The sequence below is a fragment of the Vigna umbellata genome, chromosome 3 (genome assembly GCF_029865625.1).
Source record: "Vigna umbellata cultivar VRB3 chromosome 3, Vumbellata_1.0, whole genome shotgun sequence".
In the NCBI taxonomy this organism is placed as follows: domain Eukaryota; kingdom Viridiplantae; phylum Streptophyta; class Magnoliopsida; order Fabales; family Fabaceae; genus Vigna; species Vigna umbellata.
In genome coordinates, this window is record NC_142167.1 from 1,972,080 (window position 1) to 1,994,791 (window position 22,712).

The 22,712-nt window shown below is 33.5% G+C and overlaps 2 protein-coding genes and 1 pseudogene across 7 annotated transcripts; 2 read left to right on the plus strand and 1 right to left on the minus strand.

Moving 5' to 3' along the window:
* The first annotated feature begins 566 nt into the window (after window positions 1-566).
* On the plus strand, window positions 567-3,349 carry LOC124824007 (protein TIC 20-IV, chloroplastic-like). Of its 5 annotated transcripts, none has more exons than XM_088108974.1 (5): window positions 569-850; window positions 1,094-1,136; window positions 1,224-1,318; window positions 2,191-2,276; window positions 2,597-3,349. In XM_088108974.1, exons 3-5 carry the CDS (start codon window positions 1,242-1,244, stop codon window positions 3,250-3,252), a joined length of 819 nt encoding a protein of 272 aa, XP_087965100.1. In that variant the 5' UTR covers window positions 569-850; window positions 1,094-1,136; window positions 1,224-1,241; the 3' UTR covers window positions 3,253-3,349. The 5 variants fall into 5 exon arrangements, with proteins under 5 accessions (XP_047152347.1, XP_087965100.1, XP_087965101.1 ...); XM_088108975.1 differs by having other exon boundaries at window positions 1,097-1,136; XM_047296391.2 differs by lacking the exon at window positions 1,094-1,136 and having other exon boundaries at window positions 567-850; window positions 2,233-2,276.
* Window positions 3,350-4,168: 819 nt separating this feature from the next.
* On the plus strand, window positions 4,169-11,121 carry LOC124824050 (uncharacterized). Its single transcript, XM_047296417.2, has 7 exons — window positions 4,169-5,331; window positions 6,388-6,627; window positions 7,571-7,660; window positions 8,630-8,779; window positions 8,898-9,022; window positions 10,020-10,149; window positions 10,758-11,121. Exons 1-7 carry the CDS (start codon window positions 4,759-4,761, stop codon window positions 10,881-10,883), a joined length of 1,434 nt encoding a protein of 477 aa, XP_047152373.1. The 5' UTR covers window positions 4,169-4,758; the 3' UTR covers window positions 10,884-11,121.
* Window positions 11,122-12,291: 1,170 nt separating this feature from the next.
* On the minus strand, window positions 12,292-22,102 carry LOC124824060 (putative LRR receptor-like serine/threonine-protein kinase At1g53430; annotated as a pseudogene). The gene is made up of 24 exons (XR_015784881.1): window positions 21,823-22,102; window positions 19,587-19,770; window positions 18,891-18,962; window positions 18,578-18,649; window positions 18,326-18,397; window positions 18,174-18,245; window positions 17,939-18,010; window positions 17,777-17,848; window positions 17,608-17,679; window positions 17,405-17,476; window positions 17,249-17,320; window positions 16,665-16,736; window positions 16,449-16,514; window positions 16,286-16,345; window positions 16,160-16,198; window positions 16,035-16,081; window positions 15,457-15,827; window positions 15,085-15,280; window positions 14,855-14,992; window positions 13,903-14,015; window positions 13,569-13,779; window positions 13,253-13,490; window positions 13,012-13,162; window positions 12,292-12,884 (listed from the first exon to the last, which is right to left on the minus strand). The product of XR_015784881.1 is annotated as a putative LRR receptor-like serine/threonine-protein kinase At1g53430 (transcript).
* Window positions 22,103-22,712: the final 610 nt, after the last annotated feature.

The following is a 22,712-nucleotide window of genomic DNA, read 5'->3' on the forward strand; positions in this document are numbered from 1 at the left end:
TTTTAAGTATAATATAAATTGTTTTGTATCTAACTTACCCTTTTGTTTGTGTTTGTTGTTATGTTTCCTTGTTCTTACTTTTATTATGATCATCCGGTAGGTATGCACAGAGGTTGATGAGGTGTTCATGGAGCAGACTTTGGAAAGAGGACTCGTAGATGTATAGTCTTTTATACTTTATGGATGTATATAGTTTTGATTAGTAGTTTTGTATATAAATTTTTTTTTATGATTATTTAGATGATTGTAATAACTTTATATTTTTTTGTCTTATCTATTGTTCTATTTTGTTAAATATGTAATAATTTTTGTATATTTTAATATTATATTTTGGAATGTTAAGTGGTTAAAATTGGTTGGAATGGTGTAATGCGGAAACAATGCAAGTTAAACATTTGAAACTTTTTGGAAAAGTAGTTTGATTAAAAGAGTGAGTTTATTTTTAAAAATTTTGCAAAGATGACAAATTCTTCATAAATCCACTCAACGAAATGGAAATTTCGTCCTATAATCCCATGTTACTCTAGGCTTTGATATACACTCAATGGATTTTTGGGGCAATGTTTCTCATGCATTTTTAACCTTTCATCATATTTTCATTTTGCATGTAAAGGGTAGAAATCTTTGAAAAATGTCATTAAATTAAAATTAATTAGTATAAACATATGGATAAAACCTAACGTAACCGGAATGAATGGGGGCTGTTATACAGTAAGGCGGTGTAAAGAACTACTATATATATAAATGCGCCTCCTCTAATCAATTTCAATGAAAACACATTCTTTACTTTCATTTCCATCTTCCATTACCACCTCTGTGTATATGTGTTGCGCTTTCTCTCTCCTCTGTTGTAAGTTTTGTTTCTTTTTTTTTTCCTCTTGCAATAATGTTAATTAACTATAATTAAAAAGTTATTTTCTAAAGATAGTGTTCCTTTCCAATTCATCGGTCTCCATTTTCTGTTATTCTTTCTCAAGAGTCACGGCGTTGTGTGACTCTGCCATCTTATTTGAACAACAAAAAACCTTCTAGTTTCCAATTGAAATGAATTAGTTTAGTTTATCTATTATCTTGAATTTCTAATGCATGCAAGGAGTTCGATGGAATGCTTGAGAAGGGGATTGAATGAAATTTAGGTGCTAAACTATTGATTTTTATTTTTTTTATCATATGCAAACTTACATCAATTTGTGTTTATAATGTTGTTCTCTTTCGTGTGATAGTGTCAAAGAAGAGAGAAGATGACAACCCAATTGGCAACAGCCCACCCTTCTGTTCTCCTCGTTCCTCCCTCTTCTGCTTCTCTCTGTTTAGCAAGGTATTTACGTTTCTCACAGCTTAAAATTTTCTAATTTTCATTTTCCTCTAATCTTATAATTTGCTGTTGTTGTTGAATGTTTACTATCTCATATGGTAAGCCTTTGATTTATATGAATTTACATCCACAATGAGTTCAAGAAGAGGAGCCTTTTCTTGTCTTGTTTTCATTATCTTGTTTAACTTCTTTTGTGGGAAACCCAAGTTTGTAATTTAAGACGACCTAAACGGAATAGTATGACCAATTATGTATTATCTTTCTTAAGTAAGCAATGTGCCACTGGAGTTTTTCACCTAGACAAACAATTGAATTTGGCGATTGATCAATCCTCTTGTTTTTTATGATGTTGAATCTTGTTGTCATAAATACCGAGGGTTGTAATTTCTAGCATTAAATTGAGATCATGGTTATTAGTTATTGAATTATGGTGGTGGTTTTTCACTGTCCGTGAGTTTTGAGGTCCCCTTAACCATATGGGCAGAGCATAGGCCTTTACACATGTAGTAGGGTCATTGTTTTTAGTTTTTAATTTAAATAAGTAAATGATGGTTCAAGTATCTGCCTCTTGGGACTTAAATGGAAGGGCATTTGATTTGGTAGGTGTGCTAATTTGCAATAATCTTGAACTGCGAAGTGCGCTCATTAGGTTAAATCCCAGTTAGCTTATACACAAAAAGACCTTGTTACAATTAGACTTTTGAGAATTAGGACACATTTTTAAGCTTTTCTGTCGTAATTGAGCCATGTTAGAGAGGCTTTTTGTCAATGTAATACTTGAATATGTGGGCTATAAAAGTTATAAGTTGGTGTTTTTAAATCATTGTCTCTATTTGCATTTGGTACTCATTTTCTTTAAATTGGCTTTAAACTAGGAATAAAGATTTGATTCCAAAAAGATGCTCTATTATCAACAGGAAAAAGAATTATGCCGTCACAGCTTTTGCAGGCAATGCACTTGGTAAGTTAGCATCATGCTCTCCAGCATCTTTTAAGGATTTTCTATCTGATTTTAATATTTAAATTTCTCCATTAAATTGATTTTAATAAAAGAAGATCTCTAACAAAAATATTTTCTATCGGAATAATGAAATGAGAAGATAGTTGAAACTTGTATGTTGATTTAATTAAACTCCTCGTTACATTTGGTTCATTTCAACGTTGAGACATTTATTCACCATGGCATCTAGATGCTATCCCTTTTTGAAATTGCATATATTGTTTAGTTCGAGTGCTTAAAAATTGTTTCTATTTGTTTAATCCCCAAATTCTTCATATCAGGAAAATCAACTATCCAACTCACTGCAGTTTCGTCACCACTATTTACCGTTAGAGAAGCTCGCCTCTCACTCAGATTTCCTAGGTCTCAAAGACGCAATTCTACTGTCCGTGGACAAGCATTTACATATCATTCTTCTGGTTTCCGAATCCCATCAAATGCTGAGAAGCCAGAATGGTGGTGGAGGGCTTTATCCTGTGTTCCCTATCTGATAGCATTGCAGATATCTGCAGCTGGGATTTATCTAGAACCCATCCTTGAAAAATTTCCATTGTTTCACAGTTTGATTTTTTATATCCCAGGAGCTGTCAACCGATTACCAAACTGGTTCCCTATGTTATATTGCTATGTGGCTATTGTATGGGTGGTGAAAAACAAGGATTTGCCCCTTATCTTCAGATTCCATGTAATGATGGGAATGTTGCTGGAACTTGCTCTGCAGATAGTGTGGATTTCAAGCAATTTCATGCCACTTATACACTTCAAGGGAACATTGGGAACGTATTACTGGGCTGGCGTGGCGCTGGCATATATTTTTGTAATGATAAGGTGCATAAGGTGCGCGCTTCTGGGTACATTTGTGAGTTTCCCTGTACTTAGTGAATCAGCATTCCTTCATTCTTTATTCAGTTTAGGAGGATTTCAACGGCCTTTTTAGGATATAGTCAAGAGCAATGGAGGATTGTCTCTATTGTTTGTATTTGACTATTTTTTTAACCTTATACAGAAAAATATATCATGAGTCTTTTTGAAGATTCCAGTAGTCTTTTTTTTTTTAATCTTTATCTTATGTTTGGGGTTATTTATTGTTTCTAGGTTCTTCTCGGTTCTATTTCATTTTCTTAGAGGGAGTTTGGAGGAGGGAAATAGGGAAAAAGGAAATAGCAGAATGATATAATCTTGAATCCATATACATATTAAATATTGGGCTTGAATGATGAGTTATTTTGTATTGTGAATAGTAAGATTCATCATTACAAAAATTTATATATATAACATAAAATTTAAAAATTTAAAAATAGCTTTTACTTGTACTTTCTATGGTGGTGTAAGAGATAATAATAAGAATGGTTTAACAGATGTTCATGCAAAAATAAAAGCATAAAATCTAAACTCAGCTTGTCATTTTAATATTAAAGACTACGTTAAAACATAAAATTAGTTATATTTGAAAAAGTACATCAGATTGGCAACATAAAAAATGTAGTCGAAAAACCAAATTTGTGTTCTTTTAAAGCCTTTTATTTTAAACAAAAGTAAAACCTAATTCAACTCTATTGTAACTCAACATCTTTTGTTTTAAAATTCTGGAAACAAAACTGAAAATTACAAAAACCTTAAAAATCTCCATTAAGTTATGGATGTCTTATTTGATTATTAAATATAAAGACAAAAAAATAGAATTATATTTTAAAGTGAATTGACATTTCCATGCTAATAAAAAAATCTAAAAAAATGGGAGATTAAATTTGCTTTTGTGGTGTGGGCACACGTAATGTGTCGAGTATTCACGCGTTCTTATTGGTTGAGCATTTGGGTTCATTTTTTCTGGAGACCGGTTCCATTCTCCATTATTACATTTTTATCAGTAGCGCTTCATTCAGCTCAAAAAAAGAAAAAAAAAATCTTGGTCCTCCTCATCCACTACACTACGCTAATCGTAAGCAACGTGTCGGTAAACCAAACCCAGTGCGTATCACGCACCCCTTTCCATTTCCATTTATCATTCTCACCGTTTCCTTCAACTACTTCACTTCGCAACCGCCACCACAACCCTCGCATCATCCAAATTCATTGTTTATCGCTTTGATTCGTTGGTTTTTCAACTTTTACCAACATTCTCTTCTTCTTGTGTATTTGATTCCTGTTACTTTCTTTTAGGTTAGTCTTTTCGCTCCTCGATTCGTTTTCTCTCCATTAGATTTGCGAGTTTAAGTGAAACCCAAACGGAAACCCTACGCCAGTTGTAAAAGTTTGTTAGTTTTTGTTGTAGAAGAATCTGTTCTTTGTCTTCTATTTTTGTTTTGAAATATAGTAGAGGTAGATTCAGATTCCTTCATCGATGCTTTGATTCGATTGAGTCCTTGTTGTTTAAATTAGATTTGTGATTGTAAGTGAAACCCTAAAGATCATGGAAAGTTAGTGAGTTTTATTGAGGAAGAAGATGTCTGTGGAAAGGTCGTTTGAGGCATGGGAAGAGGTGCAGCGTCACGGGCAGGACCTGGCTGACCGGCTTGCCCAGGGTTTCAGCGGATTAATTCATACGCATATAAATTCTACGCAATTCTCGTGGCCGAACCCTCCGCAATCGAAGCTCTTTGATCTGGAGTTTCCAACGCAGAGCTTCGGGAAGAGGGACTTCGCTTTGGCGACTCAGGAGTACGGGATCAATGGCGTGTCGGCGATTTTTGACATCGGGAACAGGATCGGGCAGGCTGGGGCGGACTTTGGGGCCAGCTTGAATGGCCTGGTTCAGCAGTTTTTCCGGTCGTTGCCGGTGCCAGTGCCGTTCAAGCATGAGGAGAGTTCGGTGAGGGTGGAGGGTGGGGATAAGGGGTGGCAGAGAGGAGGAGTCGGGATTGCTGTGCCGGAGGATTTGGGGTTGGGGTCGCTTAGCGAGAGGTTGAAAAATCATGGGTTTGCTGAGAGTGTTAGTGGCGCTAGCGGTGGAAGTGCTGAGGAAGAGGGTGGTGGTGGGTTTAACGTTGGCTCTATTGGTCTTCTGGGCAGGCGTCAGGTAAAAACCCTTGGTTTTGGACTATATGTTTGGTTTTTCTGTTCATTTGCATACACTATTTTGGGATGTGGACTATATGTTTGTTTTTTTGGATGTGGAAGTGATCAACCATTGCTGTTTAATTTCTTGTTTATTGATGGTGTGATAAAACAGTTGTTTTTGTAATGGAAGGGGAGCATCTGTGATTGTAGAGGAGCTATTGAAGTAGTTACTAGCTATGGTTTACTGTGCAATTCTGGTGTTCATGCGCAGAAGAAACTGTTTATATTTCTAAAATTTTGTTCTGTTTCAGATCTAGTGGTTATTCTGATTAGGTTGTGTCTTTGATGGTGAGATTTTGGTGTTAAATGTCATTTTGAGGAGGTTCTGTCCTTGGTCATTTTGTTATGTTTTTGTTTGAGAATCCAAACTCGTGGGGAACTCTTGAGCCCCTATCAGAGGTGCAGAGAATTGTTAACGTGCTTGAATTTGCATTGGAGTTATTTTCTGTTCATTGCTTCTGCTTCTTTTTGGGATTTATGATCGAGATGTGCAGTGGCATCTTGGGTCTTAGTATAGTTGCACAAGTCATATGTTAGATAATGGAAATGCAACAGTTGAGCAAATGGTTTCTATATCATTTGTAAAATCTGTACATGGACTTTTGTTTCTCGTCAATGCCGTCAATTTGTCCTGTGATATGTGCTGCATAAATCTTGGAATTTTAATAATGACTACTTGCACTAACTAGGTCAGAGTAAATTATTTGTTTATGACATAGACAGCAATAGCAATTGAGCGTAGCAACTGTATTATTGACCTTGTTGTTAAGTTATAATTTCTCGGGCAGAAACTTATATCGATTCCTCCATGGTACAATTTAATATATTGCCTACTAGTTTTCAAATTTTGATTGATTGTTCAGAAATATTTCTTATTTTCAACATTTATTTTGAAATGTTTGTGAAAAATGTGCAAGCTCTGGAATCTGTGCTTTGTATGACTAAATTCTCTTTTTTCGTTGTTGAAGTTTTACTCTATTTATTTCATTGACGTGTTATATTTTGTCTTGTACAGGGGATAATAAATTTTACATCAACTTATGATAGCAGAACTCAAGAAGTGGAAGGTTCTTTAGTTGCAAGGGGAGATTTGTGGAGACTAGAAGCATCACATGGTGGTTCTACTACTGGAAATGAAAATTCATCTCTTTTCTTAGTTCAGCTTGGACCTCTTCTCTTTATCCGTGATTCAACACTCCTCTTGCCTGTTCATTTGTCAAAGCAGCACTTGTTGTGGTATGGCTATGATAGAAAGGTAAAGATAACATTCTTTTGGCTGATTAGACTTTGCTACAATCACATTTATAATAAACATATACGACCATAACAAGTAAGCACAGTTACATATGTTTCCTCTACCCATATTATCATATATATTTTTCCAAGATAAGCATATCATAAAAGTATACTATTTTCCTGTCCCAGCTAGAATCATCAGAATATGACAAAAACATCAATAGCCTCATCAAAAAAGAAGTTTTGGCCCTGTATAATTGCCTACTATTCACTACCTTAGATGCATTTGGTATGGGTGTGTTGTTTTCAAACTCTACTAGTCGTGGTTGAGTTGGGGAGCCTGTTTAATTGCATGATTTGGTTCAATTTACAAGGTAGAAGAGTGAAAGGTTAAGGCAGAAAAAAATTAACAGTTTAAAAACAAAAATCGTGGTAAGTGTCTATTCAGTATGTTGTACTCTGAATTGCACGGTCATATCATGTAATTTTCTATAAACATAATCAATATTTTTTGGATGCATATTGGGATGGATTGAATGTGTTATTGGTATCAGATATGTGTTGGACAGTGATACTTCTAACCTTTTCTTAGCATGTGGCCTTCATTATACCATATGCATTTAATCATTGAGCACTATTTGCTCATTGAGTTGGATTTCCTATCCAAGCCAGCTATTGTAAAGTATGCTCAAATGATGTCCCCATGTTAGTATGGCTATTCATCTTGAACATTATGATAATTTATGTCCTCTTTTATGACAGTAGCAATTTATAATATAGTTTGTATGCCTCGTTTTTCTTGTTGAAATTACTCGGACTCGGTATAATTATTTAGTTATTTTTTAGAGCTGCTTATTTGGTCTCCATCATCTCTGTTATACTGCTTGTGGATGCTCCATGTAGTGCTCCTCACCCAAATATAGCTTTTTGTTAGCTTACGTGGTCATTATTTTTGGTGTCAGAATGGAATGCATTCCCTTTGTCCTGCAGTGTGGTCAAAGCACAGAAGGTGGTTATTAATGTCGATGCTTTGTTTGAATCCCGTAGCTTGTGTAAGTTGTTAGATTATGCTGTTGTGATGCCTTTTAAAAGTGTATGTTCTATTTTTTATTTATTTATTCAGTGCCATGATGAAATTTATAATATTAGTGAACCACCAATTATGCCAAACATCAAAAGGCAGATTACTAGGCACTTTAATGTTTTTAAAATATGGTGTTAGGGTTTAAAACTGTTTATGCTGGGTATTTTTCAAATATCAAAACTAGTTCAATGGATGTACTATTCAAAGGTGGTTACAAACTAATTAATTCGGATTGGATTTAAAACCTTAGTTATAAGTAGCGGTAGTGACCAACTTTGAAAACTCCTTATAAGAAAGTGGGATGACTGCTATTTTAAATATTATAATACAAAATAAGTTGTATTATTGTACACACTAATGAGGTAAATAAATGAAAGATGGAGAAATTAGTTGGTAAAGAACATATAACTTTGGGTAATATGAACTAGAAAGTCTAACGGAAGAAGAGAGATCAGAGCACAAGTAAAAGAGTAATGTTGTGAAATGTGTAGGAAGAATGGTCAAAAAGACTCAAAAAGAAGGTATCTTTTTCGGGAACGGTCAAGGAAGAAGGGTTTTGAATTCTATCATGATGCAAAAGAAGACTTTAGAAAATGGGGAGATAAATCACAATTTTACCCAAAGTAACTCAACTAATTTTTAGGGGGCAAAAGTTGGTCTTTAAAGCTTATTTCATGGTAATTCCACTATACCAAGGAAAAATCACATCTATTATGTCCACTATTTTTAAAATCTTTCGGCTATAGTGCCACTGAAATTATTGATTATTATGATGAAATACTGAATTTGACATTTAGGTAAAATATAACTTACTCTTACACGAGCGAATCTCTTGGCATAAATCAGTAAAAAACTAAGATTAATGTTTGTCTGCTGTTTTATCCCCCTGAAATAACTTTCCTGTCTTAATTATTTTTCTCCCTCTTTCTGCACCCAGTCATTTGTGGATCTTCAATTTCCTAATGGGCAACTAACCTACGTATCTGGTGAGGGTCTAAGTACCAGTGCTTTCCTTCCTGTTTGCGGAGGTCTTCTTCAAGCTCAGGGTCAATATCCTGGGGAAATGAGATTCAGCTTTTCATGCAAGGTTAGAATTCAAGTTATTGAAGACTCTGAGTAAATGATGTTTGAAGTTCACAATATGTTAGCCTGAACTATTTTTCTTGTGCATGGATTTAATATTGGCTACTCTCCAATTGTTTTAGAACAAGTGGGGAACAAGAATAACACCAATGGTACAATGGCCTGACAAATCATTTTCTTTGGGTCTTGCTCAAGCCTTGGCCTGGAAGCGATCTGGTCTCATGGTGAGACCATCCGTTCAATTCAGGTAAGATGTCACATTTGGGGCTGGGGGAAAAGGACGATGGTACACTGTGGTTATCATAGGTGTTAAGGCACTTTCTTAACGTTACCTATTGTAGAAAATTATTGTGCTGCTTTACGTAGTTGAAGTTATCTGTGGATGTGATGATTGCTTGCTTGTCTACTTCCTTTGACATTTTAGAACTAATTTCTCCAATTTAGATGAGAAATTCTCCTCCAACTGTGGATGAAGTTTCTTCGCTACGAAATTCAACAGTTGTATTCATGTAGTATGCCACAGTTTTGAAAGTATAGTTCATTATCTAAATAAATAAAATGTAGTTTAGTTTGATGGTTGCATTCATGTGAGGAAAATAAGGCTTTCGAAGTTGTCTTTCTTTGTTTTAAGCCTGTTTCACGAAGCAATGGACTCTGTAAGCTGCCATGCTCGATTCCATAGTAAGATTTACTTTAGAATTGAGAAATTTGGATATGTAATATATAACTTCTAGTCTCCTGATTACCAATGTGTTTTTTTTTGTCTTTTGTTTTTTTTTTTGTTTTTTGTTTTTGTATCCACTTTGCCTCTGTATTCAAAACCATTTAGTTCAAAATATTTTGAGGAACACATATTTTTTTTTAAAAAAAGGATCTTATGGTGAATAATATCCTTATTCCTTTGAAAAACTGGTTTTTAATCTAGTGCAATGGGGTCATGCAATACTTGGTGGGCCTTAGCCCACTTTGTTATATTTGTATTCTTTAATAATCACTAAGTGTGTTTTGGATTAGTTTGTTTTTTTTTCAAAATTATTTTTAATCAAAATCTTACTGGAAGAGCTTAAGCTTTTAAGAAAAAGCTGTTGGCAAATACAAATTCTGCAAATTAAAGCATGCATTAATTGTGTAAATGTTTCCAAAGCATATAATCTTTTGGTGTTTTTCATTATTGTCTCCGAAACGTATATTTGCAATTTCTTTGATGCACCCTGATATTTTTTTTATAATTGCTATTTGGTCAGTTTGTGTCCTACTCTTGGGGGAAGCAATCCAGGGTTGCGGGCAGAGCTCATTCATTCAGTTAAAGAGAAACTTAATCTAATTTGTGGATGTGCTTTCATGACCTATCCTTCTGCATTTGCTTCAGTATCTGTAAGTTGTTTCTGAATGAGCATCACTTCCTGAATTATGCAGGACTCATTTTAGATGTTTCCTAATGTTGTGAAAACATGTTTATGATAGAATAAGGAGCTTCTGCTGTTTCTGAATTGTAAGCTACTAAATGTGTAGAGTCAATATTGATATAGTTAGTCAAGATTGACTATGATATTGATAAAAACTAAATTCTTTTGTTATATTCACAAATGTCTTTTATGTAATTTGTGATAATCATAAGAAAGGATCAATGTCTATTTACCAATATTTTATATCTGAATTAAATAATTTATGAATTTTTAAGGTATCTTAAATTTGAATAACTTGTTGTATCTGAGCATCAAAGGTACTTGCTCGTTACTATATGTAGGTGAGTAAGCAAATAGGAAGCAATTTTTTTAGTGTTTAACATACTAGTGGCTTGAAAATTACTACACCAGTTCACGAATATCTATCATTGTTATTCATTATTTGATGCTTTATTACAATTGTAGATTTTTATTGGCACTAATTGTTGACTATTATTTCCAAAGTTTACTGTGAAAGGATTTTGTTTTGTTTCATAATCTAAATGGTTCGCCTCTCTTTTATATTGTGTTGTACAGATTGGAAGATCAAAGTGGAATGGAAATGTGGGGAACTCAGGTCTTGTTCTAAGAGTTGATGTACCTCTCTCCACCGTTGGGCGCCCTTCCTTCTCCATTCAAATAAATAGTGGCATTGAGTTTTGATAGCGTTCTAGTGTTTGGTACGATCTGTTTATATTTTGCATGAAGTGTACATAGGTTTGATTCCTGGAACAGTAATTGCAGGAAATCCAGAAGAAGAAGAAAAAATCCTAACAACAAAGCTTACAGTCTTATGTGAATAGAAAGTTCTGCCTTGGTTGGTAGTGTATTAGTTTGTCATTTTGGAGCTTTGTACTTACTATTGAATTTCTAACTATTTTGCAGGCTTTAACTTCTAGAAGTTCGATTCCAAATATTGTAGGATTTCTCATTGTTATTTTTTCTTAGATTAGTATTAATATTCACATACTAATGGTTGCTAATATTATTTACTAGGGAAGGATTTTCCCTTTGTAAAAGAACTTAATCTTCTCCTTAAGGGTATTCATAGGTCGATTAGATTTTTTCCAAGTTAAAATTAGAATCCAAATCGATCTTCTTTTTTTTCTTTTTTTGGTTTGATTCATATTTCTTCAAAATTGAACTCAAGCTGAATTAAATAATCTCGATCTAGAACAAACATGTTTTGGTTCAATCAGGTCGCCGACAAAATTGTTCTTAATTGATCTTTCATTGGAAGTGGAGCATGTAAAAAACCAGAAGAGCTCTAGTCCTAGGAAACAGGAATGCACCATCTGTAATATGAACAGGAAAAATAATTAATAACACTTTGATTTCTTCATGATGAAGATTATTATTCATACTTAAGTAGGCTGTTTCAATTGTCAATTTGGTGTTTGGAGTTCTGACAAGCTGGGTTCCTTTCATTCGGCTAAAGATTATTAACTTTAAATACACCAATTATTACGTGGTTTTTTAGAATTTGGGTTTTCATTTTGAATGAATTGCAGCGAATATTATTACAATTGGTTTCAAAGTCAAAATATAATTTATTTTTGTATTTAAGTTTGATTGGATTCGATCATTTAGAAAAAAATCTTTTTAAATACTTACAGAATAACAAAAGTTAAAATATGTTAAAATTTCCTACTAAGTTAAAATCAGCCTCTACATTTAACTTTTGTTGGAGTTTTTCATGAATTTTTGTCAAAGTTAATTTTACTTTATTAAATAAAGTAGTTACTTTTTATTCTTACAATTAAGGAAAGGTTTATTTAAACATATCCTTAACCAAACGTCTGAAGGATGTTATACCGTACAGTAATGCTTAATTATGACATGTCCAAGCCTAATAATCTTGATGCAATTGTGTCACACTTTAAGTCTGTGATCATATATATAAGCCTTCAGGATCATCGATGTCTACTCAACAATAATATCTACCTAAAACTACATTTGATTGTGTTTTACGATATTCAACCTTTCTTGCTATCAAATAGAGGCATTTCAAGCCCAAGAAATCACTCAGAAGGAGCTTTGAAATTTTAATTGAAATTGAATGCCATATCGATTAGACAAAGGTAGGGAAAACCTTTAGTAAGCAACAAAGAAAAATTTTCTGTACACTTTGAAACCGGATGTTTGACTTCATAGTTTTGTATGTATGTTATCAGCGTAACTAGTTTTTGTTCATATCCTTTACAAAAGAATTCGAATTTGGTGAGTTGACTGCCCCAACTTGGAAGCACTCGTCATTTGGAGTTGTAATAAGTTTATCAGAAGAATGATCGGTTCTACTTGCTACAGATATCATATGGTGGAATCAACCCATGGTCCCCCCATTGACTTGCTTCTTTGCTCTATACTATCTTGTGAGAAAGCAGAAGAGACATGAGTTTGGCTGTCTTGTGATAAGAACTCAAGGGCTTTAAACCTTGCATCTTGTGCATTGTCACTACCTTTGATTATTGGTGGTGCTTGAATTGGAGTTTTTCCCTCAAGCATGCTCACTACCGATGACATAGGTGGTCTAAGAGTGGGAGAAGGATTGGTACAAAGGAGTGCTAACTGTAGCATTCTCATGGCCTCTTCTGAGGAGTACTTTGAACCAAGACTTGGATCCACCAAATCCAGAAGGTTTCCTTGCTCTTGGAGAACATAGGCCTTGAATGAAATGCAACAAATAGTATTACAACACTTCAACCAAATCATAAACTATGAATCAAGAAAGTAAACCACAATATCAGAAAAGAGAAACATTAATAATGTCTACATTTAAAGTGTAACTTACCCAATCCAAAAGATACACAAACTCCTCCTTTGGCCTGTAATTTGTGTTGCTCTTTCCACTAACAATCTCTAAAGCTACAATACCAAAGCTATAGACATCTGCTTTATCAGTCAAGTAACCCCGCATAGCATACTCTGGAGCCATGTAACCACTGGTAAGAAACATTTAGTACCCGTGTCAGTTATTTCAAAAAACAATGACATAAGTAACAAAGTCTACAATGGTTTGGCATAGTACTAACATTGTCCCAGCTATTCTTGTACTGATATGGGTATTCTCTTCTTCGTCAAGTTTGGCTAAACCAAAGTCAGAGATCTTGGCATTCAGATGCTTATCAAGTAAGACATTGGTTGCTTTAATATCCCTGTGTACTATTTTCAACCTTGACTCCTCATGGAGATAAGCTAATCCCTTTGCAATCCCCACACAAATCTTCATTCTTCTGGGCCAGTCCAATTGCATCCTCTCATGCTCTTTACCTAAAAGAGAAAAGCTTTTTCAGTTGGATTTAATTTGGTAGCGGCATACACAACCAAAGATGTTCATGAAGCATTTACCAAACAGTGCACGAGCAAGACTATTGTTCTCCATGTATTCATATACTAGAAGCAACTGGTTTCCTTCAATGCAACAGCCATAAAGTTTCACAAGATTTGGATGCTGCAAAGCAGATATCATGCCTATTTCATTGATGAATTCGCGATTCCCTTGCTTTGATTTAGAGGAAAGCTGCTTAACAGCTATCACAGCACCGTCTGACAGCACACCCTGTGAATAAACAATGTCATCAGTACATGTTTTTATTTGTAAAATATTGGGGATAAAAGAGTCAACCCCAATGTTTTCAAAACTTCATACAGCTTGAGATGATTGTAATCTATCCAAAGTTACCTTGTATACTGGTCCAAAGCCTCCTTCACCTATTTTATTTGCAGGATCGAAGTTATCAGTAGCAGCTTTAATCTGTCTTAAACTGAAATAACCTGTCTTCAAACCTAGAAGTTCTGCAACAAGGTAGATGTAGCTACTCAATGAAAAGTATCAAGTAAAAAGAGAGAAATTACAGAACTGTTTTCATGAGAACCCAAGTGTACATTTTTTCTGAACTTAAAATCACCATAATTCAGATCTTTGCAGTAAAACTTTTTGTTGTAATATAATCTGATATTAATATGGTTTAATCCTATACTACATCCCTATTTATGTACGAATGTCTCAATTGGGTCCTCGTTTTTTTAAAGTGCATCAAAATGGTCCTTAATTTTGAAAATTGATATCAATTGAGTCCTTTCCGTTAAGTTGGCTGGACGGCGTTAAAAAAATTGATGAGTGGATGTTGAGATGACGAACGAACGCTCGTCCACCAGCGAACGAACGCTCGTCCATCAGCGAACGAACGCTCGTCGACCACCGAACGAACGGTATTCCAGTGTGGAACGAACGGTCGTCCAGCAGTAAGAGGTCGACGAGCGTTCGTTCGCTGGTGGACGAGCGTTCGTTCGCTGGTGGACGAGCGTTCGTTCGTCATCTCAGCATCCACTCATCAATTTTTTTAACGCCGTCCAGCCAACTTAACGGGAAGGACTCAATTGATATCAATTTTCAAAATTAAGGACCATTTTGATACACTTTAAAAAACGAGGACCCAATTGAGACATTCGTACATAAATAGGGATGTAGTATAGGATTAAACCTATTAATATCTACAGAAGTATGTCTGTTACAATATTATAAGACTATAACAAATGCATATTCGTCATGATTGACTTCAAACCAATCTGAACCTAGTATGACCAAAAACCAAGTCATAAGGGCACCAACTTCCTTTGGAATATAATCTTACCTTGGTCTGTTTCATCTTTCCCACATAGAAAACCCATCTTCCAAAGTGCAAAGAGTATCAATATGATGAACACACATATCCCAACCACAATTCCAGCAATTGCTCCAGTAGACAGTCCATGTGAAGGAACTTTAAAGTCTACATCAAAGTGGAAATGTTTACTTGACATGAAAAGACAAGGTATTTCTTGATTTCATAGAGATCAAACCGTTGTTATCAAAGCTACTTACTTGGGGTCACAGTGATAGCAGATATAAGAGGTCCATATATACCTCTTTCAGGAATAGCATTAGTTCCTTTCCCTGCCCAGGATAAGTGGATTTCCAAGGTGTTGTGGGTAACATTCACATTAAACTCCTTAGTGATTCCCTTACCAACTCCACCAGCTTCTTCCACAATGTTAAAATCTTTCAAATATTTAAAACCCTGTCAATGTACAGTGATGAAAATATCTACCTTCAGAACTCTTGCTTAATTGGAAAACCAGATAGAAAACGAGTCTAACATGTAAAGAATCACTAGGATGAGCCACTTGATGTGTCTTGAGACTCATTTAAGTCCTAACATAATATATGAAACCAATTGTTTGCTTCATTACTCACTTGGATTGAAACATCAAACACACGCTTTCCAAGGCTGGTAAATGAATTGTCATCAGAGAATGTTATCTCAGCAAAATGAAGTTTCACTTTATAATTTCCATTCAGCATACAAAGACCATAATAATGAAGATATAGTGGGGCCATGCGGGCTGTATGGTAGTATTCAGAGCCATTAATTTTCAGATTAAACTGATTGTTTGCAACATAATCAGCCTTATCCCTTCCTAGATATACTCCAGTGCTGCTATATGCCCATTTGCCATCGTCACTAACAACATAGTTTGATATGCCTCGTAGATTGAGGTCGGCTTCATATTCATTGCCCTCAAATTCTATTTCAGGTCCTCCACAGTTTATGAACAGTGAATGAACTGCAGAAACACAGTGAAAGTGAATAGTTCATTAAGAAAAATGACTAAGCTTAATGAAAAAGCAGGGATAGAAAACAAACAAAACAAAACTTGATCTCTAATGCATTTTAGTTCGGATTTCAAAATGGAACTATCATAATTTCATCGACAAAACAAAACCATTGTAGTTTATAAAATCATGATTACTTTCCAAGTCTAGACACTTACACCGGGGTTTCCCAGAACAAGGTTGGCCTTTCTTTAAACAAGACGATCTGCAAGATGTAAAGTTAGTTCAACAGATGATTCAAAGCGGATATTGAATTAAAACTAGATCATAAGAAAGAACATACGAAGTGTTTGCTGAGGGAGAGAGGCTGGAAGCTAAGTTCCTGCTCAGTAATAATAACAATACCATGCTTAGAATTGACATAAGTGAAGAAATGCTTTAAATAATTTTTAGACAAAAAGAAGCTTACACATCCAAGACCTGGCAAAAATGTGAAAAACTCTCACTAAAATTGTTCAATGATAAATCACTGCAAGAGAACATAAAGCGAGATTAAATTTCATAATTCAGAGAATTCTAATTCTAAAGTATGAAACTAAGAGGCTGGTAAAAATTCAAGAAAACATGCTTACATCTTCTGTTTTAAGGTTTGTATCCAATCAGGAATTCGTCCACTTAGAGAATTGTTAGTCAGGAACCTGCACCCATCATGAACACATGCTTCATTATATCAGAGAAAATTCAATCGAGAAAAAGCAAAAAACATTCTTGAGACCAAATTATTTGTAGGAACATCAACACATCCTTTCAGTTAATCTTCTTGTCGGAAGAGGAAAATATGGTCTTACAAGTAATTTATTTTTTCCAGGTCCTGAAATGAATCTGGAATTGGACCAGTCAGCATGTTGGAGCTCAGATCTCTGAACAAAAGAAAAAAGAGAAAATTACTAAAATGAAGTAATGGCACATGCCACAGCCAAACTGTAGCAGCAGAATATGAGAGGAAATTTCAAGATTCCAATAATTTTTAATTTTTCTCATTTTTCAGGCCTTTTGAAATTGAAACACAATATTACAGATAAATTGGTTCAATAATTTGAAAAAATAGCTTTTCAAAAGACTACACAAACAGCTGAAGAGTGTCTAAAAGTAAGTCTTCGAAAAGACAATAGAATTGAAGATTGTTAAGGAGTGGACTTTAAGTCTAACTCAACTCCCACTAAACCGGCTTGTAAATGAAGTTTGCTCCTACTTATATGTCAATGTGGAATTTCCAACACACTCCCTCATGCTGAGGTATATACATCTCGAGTGTGAGACTAGACATTAATGGATGGTCCAATAGTGGTAAACAGGTCTATACAAAGAGACTTAAAGCATATATAGTGATAGGTACAACTATAGCCAGTAACATACTCTAGATGCAACTTACAGAGTTTTTAAATTTTGCTTTTCTCCAATGTAACTAGGAATTTGACCAGTGATTAAGCAATTCCTCAATTCTCTGAGTAATAGAAAAAACCAAACATTAAAAGTCTAAATGAATTATATAGCTCTTCACGTAAGAGCAATGATGTTTTCAACTCACAGTCTTTGCAAGAGATTCAAATTCGTCAGATTAGGAAATGTCATTGTTGGTCCCTTCAAATCAGATATTCTCCTGATATATATAAATGTTTCATCAATGAAAAGAAAATGTTTCTCTATTGGAGATTGCCTTCTATAGCCATTTAAAATGCAGACAAAATGTAAAAATTTGGATATTCTAAAAAGGGGAAAGAAAGTACTAACAATTCTGTCAAATAGATCAATTCAGATATGACAGAAGGAATTGGACCTTCCAAGGATGTGCCCTGCAAATCCCTTTAAAACAATGTTTTCTCACTAATACAATTCAAATATAGGATTATTTGGTTCTTCAAAAGAGAAAAGGTCAGAATAAGCTAAAATTTAGACTCACAATCTATCAAGTTTGGTCCAGTTCCCTATAAAACTGGGTATCTTCCCGGACAAAGTGCTCCCATCTATCCTACTGCAGAAAATATGGGGTGGTTTCATAATTTAACAAAGACAAAATAAAAATATAGGGACAAATTTTATGACATCATATCGTATCACTCACAATTGAGTGAGATTCTTGAGTTTTCCATATGCTTCTGGTATTGTCCCTGTGAAATTATTTGCAGAGAGAAGTCTGCATGTTCATATATAGGAAATCAAAAATAGAAAAAGGAGTTAGGCTGTGGGGAAAAACAGTAGAAATTGTAGATATTTATGCATCAATGAAGACAAACTAATGATTGAATTTGATTATGTACATCAAATGAAAATTACTGAAATAAAACAAACAATCTCACAATTTCTGTAAGTTGCTCATTTTTCCAAGGCTCGGGGGAAGATGTCCTTCAAGTTGATTATCTTCCAAGTTCCTGTATATATGTATTACAAATTTATTTATTCCACTTCCAATGTTAATCACTATGACATCATGTTTTTCTCAAACGCTTACAGTTCTTGCAGACTAGTCATATCACTAATTTCTGAAGGAATTGAACCAGTAAAGCGATTTCCCAGAAGTGACCTGAATCATGGTAACAATTGTACATTGAGTAATTGAATTTCTGTGAACATGGTAAATCATACAAACCAGTTTTGAATAAAAAAAGAAAATAGTTTAATTAGAATATATGTAAAAGTTTTGTGCACTGTTTATCCACATGCAAGACAAAAGAACACAGATACAGAGGTAATGATGACTTACAGAATTTCAACTGATGAGAGGCGTCCAAGGCTTTTTGGAATTGAGCCATTGAAATAATTCCGAGTGAGATCACTGTAAGAGTTTCAGTTAGTTTTTTCTAAGTAGATTTCTTTGCATTTGATGAAATTAATAATGCTTCATTTTCAAATGAAGGAACTGGAATGAATACTTCTAATGTTTAAATAAATAAAACTCGTGATGCAATAATTATGTACTTGATTCATTCATATTCAATATGTTCTTCTAACACGGACAAATTTTGTGAACATACAACTAGAAAAGTAAGAGGGATGAAGAATTTATAACCACTTACAGTGTTTTCAGTCGAGTTAGATTTCCAAATTCATCCGGTAAAGGTCCAGATAAATCGATACCCTTGAGTGCACTGTCATAACCAATGTGTCCAAATAGAATTCTCAAATGAATTTTCTTTTTACTTTAATAAACAAGAATGAATGTAAAGTAACCAAAGGTGATCTAGGTCTCTATTAGCACTAAATTAGTCTCTAAACTTCTGTTTACTTACCAAATTAGTTCTTGAAATTAGAGTAAAAAACATGTACAATAGGCAGTGAGGTTTGAACTTAAAACTAGAAACAAAGTATGAATGAGAAATTATATTTCTTGAAATTAATAATTATAATTGATTTGGTCCTTCAAATTGCATTACTAGTCAAGCTAGTTTCTAACATTTCAGTATCAATCAATTTGGTACTAATATCAGGAACCATGTTGACTAATACACTTCAAAATTAAATTAATAGATCGTTGATCAAAATATCAAATCCTAATGGGAGGACTAAAATGATACCATTTCAAATGATCAATATCTGTAATTCCAAGGACTAATTTAGTGCATTGCTTTTTAAAATACAGCACAATTATTTTTTATTTAGTTTTCTCAAACTCACACTGCTGTTTACTGGTGTAAATAACTGTCATAAATTGCACAAAGTTAAACTGTATTATAAAATAGTAATAGGAAAAGGTCTGAGAAAAAAAGCCATACACGGATGTCACATGGCAAACAGTGTCATTGTTGAAAGAACAATTGCATGTTACATTCCTTATGATTTGATCCTCATCCCTTGAAATCTTCCTGTTATCAAACCCTCTACCCTCTTGGCAGGAACCTTGTGTAACTCTCCAATTCAAGTTCTCTACCTTGTCTGATATTGTTTGTAGTATTTTAACTGCAAGTATACAAAGCAAAAAGAAGTCATTTTAGGTTGGTCAAATTCTGAAATAAAGTCTGAAAAACCTTTCACATCACATGCAAAAACATGTTATGCTACTAATTAATTTAATCAATCTCTTAATGTGAAAGTGCTTCACATTTGTCAGAAAGATTTAGCAACACTCACTTTCAACTCTCATAGTCAATGGCCTCAACAATTTGAGCACGATGCTGTCTTTTCGTGCAGAATTTGACTGAGTCAAATGAGGTGGCCTATAAATATAAGAAGTTGAACTTTGCATGCATGCAAAGATAATAAGTTTCCAAATTTCATATGGTCAACCCTTCTCATAATAATAATAATAATATTAATATTATTATTATTATTATTATTATAGCAATAGTCAATAAAACGAGAAAAATAATGATTATTGAATAATGATAACCAAATGAAATTGTATGGTTTAAGGAACACAAAACATGACATTATTTTATACATTCATGTCGTGTTTATCATAAGGAATAAAGTACTATTAGAGCATGTTGACACGTAATTTGACTCATTTATCAAAATCCTTTCATCACAATTAATTTGAACTTTCTTTTTTGTCCCTTGACTTTTTAAATCAAAATAGTAGTGCTTTTTTTCTCTTTCTGCATGTGAAAAATGAACAGAATTGCGAAAAAAAGGTGGCTACTAATGCAGCTGGTGACAGAAGAAAGAAAAAAAGAAAATTCATGAGAATAATCCTCATCACAGTGAGAAATGCTTTAAAGGGTAACTGATGTGACCTTTTCATCACATATATTATACTTACAGTATGAAAATATAACTTTCTTCAGATTTTATTGATTTTTCTCTATTGGTGATGCATTTACATAGGTTCACCCGTGAAACCTCTCTCACTGCTGAAAAAGGTGCTAAAAATAAATTTCAAAACTATTTAGTGCTTACACCAAAAGGGCAAACATCTAAAAAAGGATGAACATAATCTGACACACAGTCTGTCACTATCACTGTTTAGACATAATCACATGCCCCTTTTATTACCAACCTACCCTCGTTTATTTAACAATTTTCAACCTTTTAGCTTACTCCATAGCTATCTCAACTTCATGATTCATGGCTTGAGATAGCTACAATCACGGATATTATAATGCTAATCAATGTTGTGAGAGTGATTAAAGAATAAAACTAAAATATACCTGGCAGAAAATATTCATTCAGAATTCTTATTATGCGACCAGTCAAATAAAAATGCAATTTCAAAAAGTGGGTCCCCAATAATATAACAAAAAATATGGCCTCATTGTCGTTTACAGAGGATTTCACATGGAACAGTGAAGAACAATTGTTGTGATTTCATTGGATCTTCAAAACACTCCAAAATTTGATAATGTCATAAACAAGAAATAAATAAATCATACAAATAAAATAAATCATACAAATCCCTTGTTTCAATGATGATAGAAGATACAAGCTCTTTGCTTCAATGATGGAAGTAACATAAACAGAAAAGAAACTCGAGTGAGGATATATTTCTTTTATTTATTGAACAAATAAATGGAAATTTATGAAGGACAAAAGAAAAACAAAATATTCTTTCCTTTTGTTTTCTCTTTAAATTTCAATTTAAATTTCTAAAATTTCTACCTCTTCCCATTTTCTTTCCTTCCAATCAATCAGAACCAAACAATCCCAGAAAATTAAAAAGGCCAAGGCAGTGATTATTCAATGACTACAGAGATTACAGAAACCAAACATATATTTTAATTTATTTTGAGCAAGTTAGACGCTGAACTTCCTTACAAAAACTACTTAAATGTTAATGAAAGAGAAATAGAAAGAGAAAAGAAAATAAAAAGGTGATACCCCTATGGATCTGATGAGAGAAAAAGCAATGCAAGTTGATGAACTAAATTCTGAATGTTGGGTTTGCACTACATGTGAGAAAGATCCCAACTTTGCGAGGATGGTGTTGAAGTAAAAGACAGTTTATCTTTAGTTTTGGAAGTTATAATTCCCAACACATTAAAAAACATAGCAAAATGGAAATTAAGTAAGCACCTTCATCTTTTGGTATGAGTTGAGCATTAGATCCAAAGTGTTGGAAGTGATCCAAAGCCAGAAAGCAAAAAGTGAAGAAGATGGAGACATGCTTGGAGCTTGAAGACATCACAAACCGCATCTTGGTCATGTCTTGTATCAGGATCAGGACCACTACCTTAATCTGTTGTTTCTGTTTTGAACCAGAGTTCCAGAAAATAAAGGAAAAATGACAAGAAGAAGAAGAAAAGAGAAAGAAGAAGTATTTGTTGGAGGGAAAGGGTGTCTGACCTATGACAAACTTTTGAAGGGATATTTTTTCCTTCAACATTCATAATACAGTCAGAAAGTCAAAATAAAAGTATCACATCGAAAAACAAAGAAAGAAAATACTTTTTTTTTTTCTAAACAAATGGATTTTTGCCTTACAGTTTTGACATTTTTTTTTCAATTTATTTTCCAATAATTTATTTGAATTCTTTATATAGACAGTTGTGCATAATAAATTTGACTTTTAATTACAACTATTTTGAAATCATTTTAAGAATTAATTTTTGGACGTAATTTTTTTACATTATGATTGTACAATAAACAAACTCTATTTACTCTGCCATTGTAAAATTAAATTGAGATAATTACTTTTAACTTATTTATCAATTACTAGGGAAAACATGTGCATGCATGTGTGTTATTTTTTTTAAGATAATAAAAAATTGTTTTAATTATAAAATTAAAATAATTTTATAACTGTATTTATTTTGTAAATAGTTTTATAATTTAAAATATAATTAAATTTAATAAAATAATTTTAAAAAATAAAATTAGAAAACAAATTTGGAAACAATTAAAAAAAATATGTATATATAGGTATAGAAAAGTGAAAAAAAAAATTAAATACAACAATTAATTAT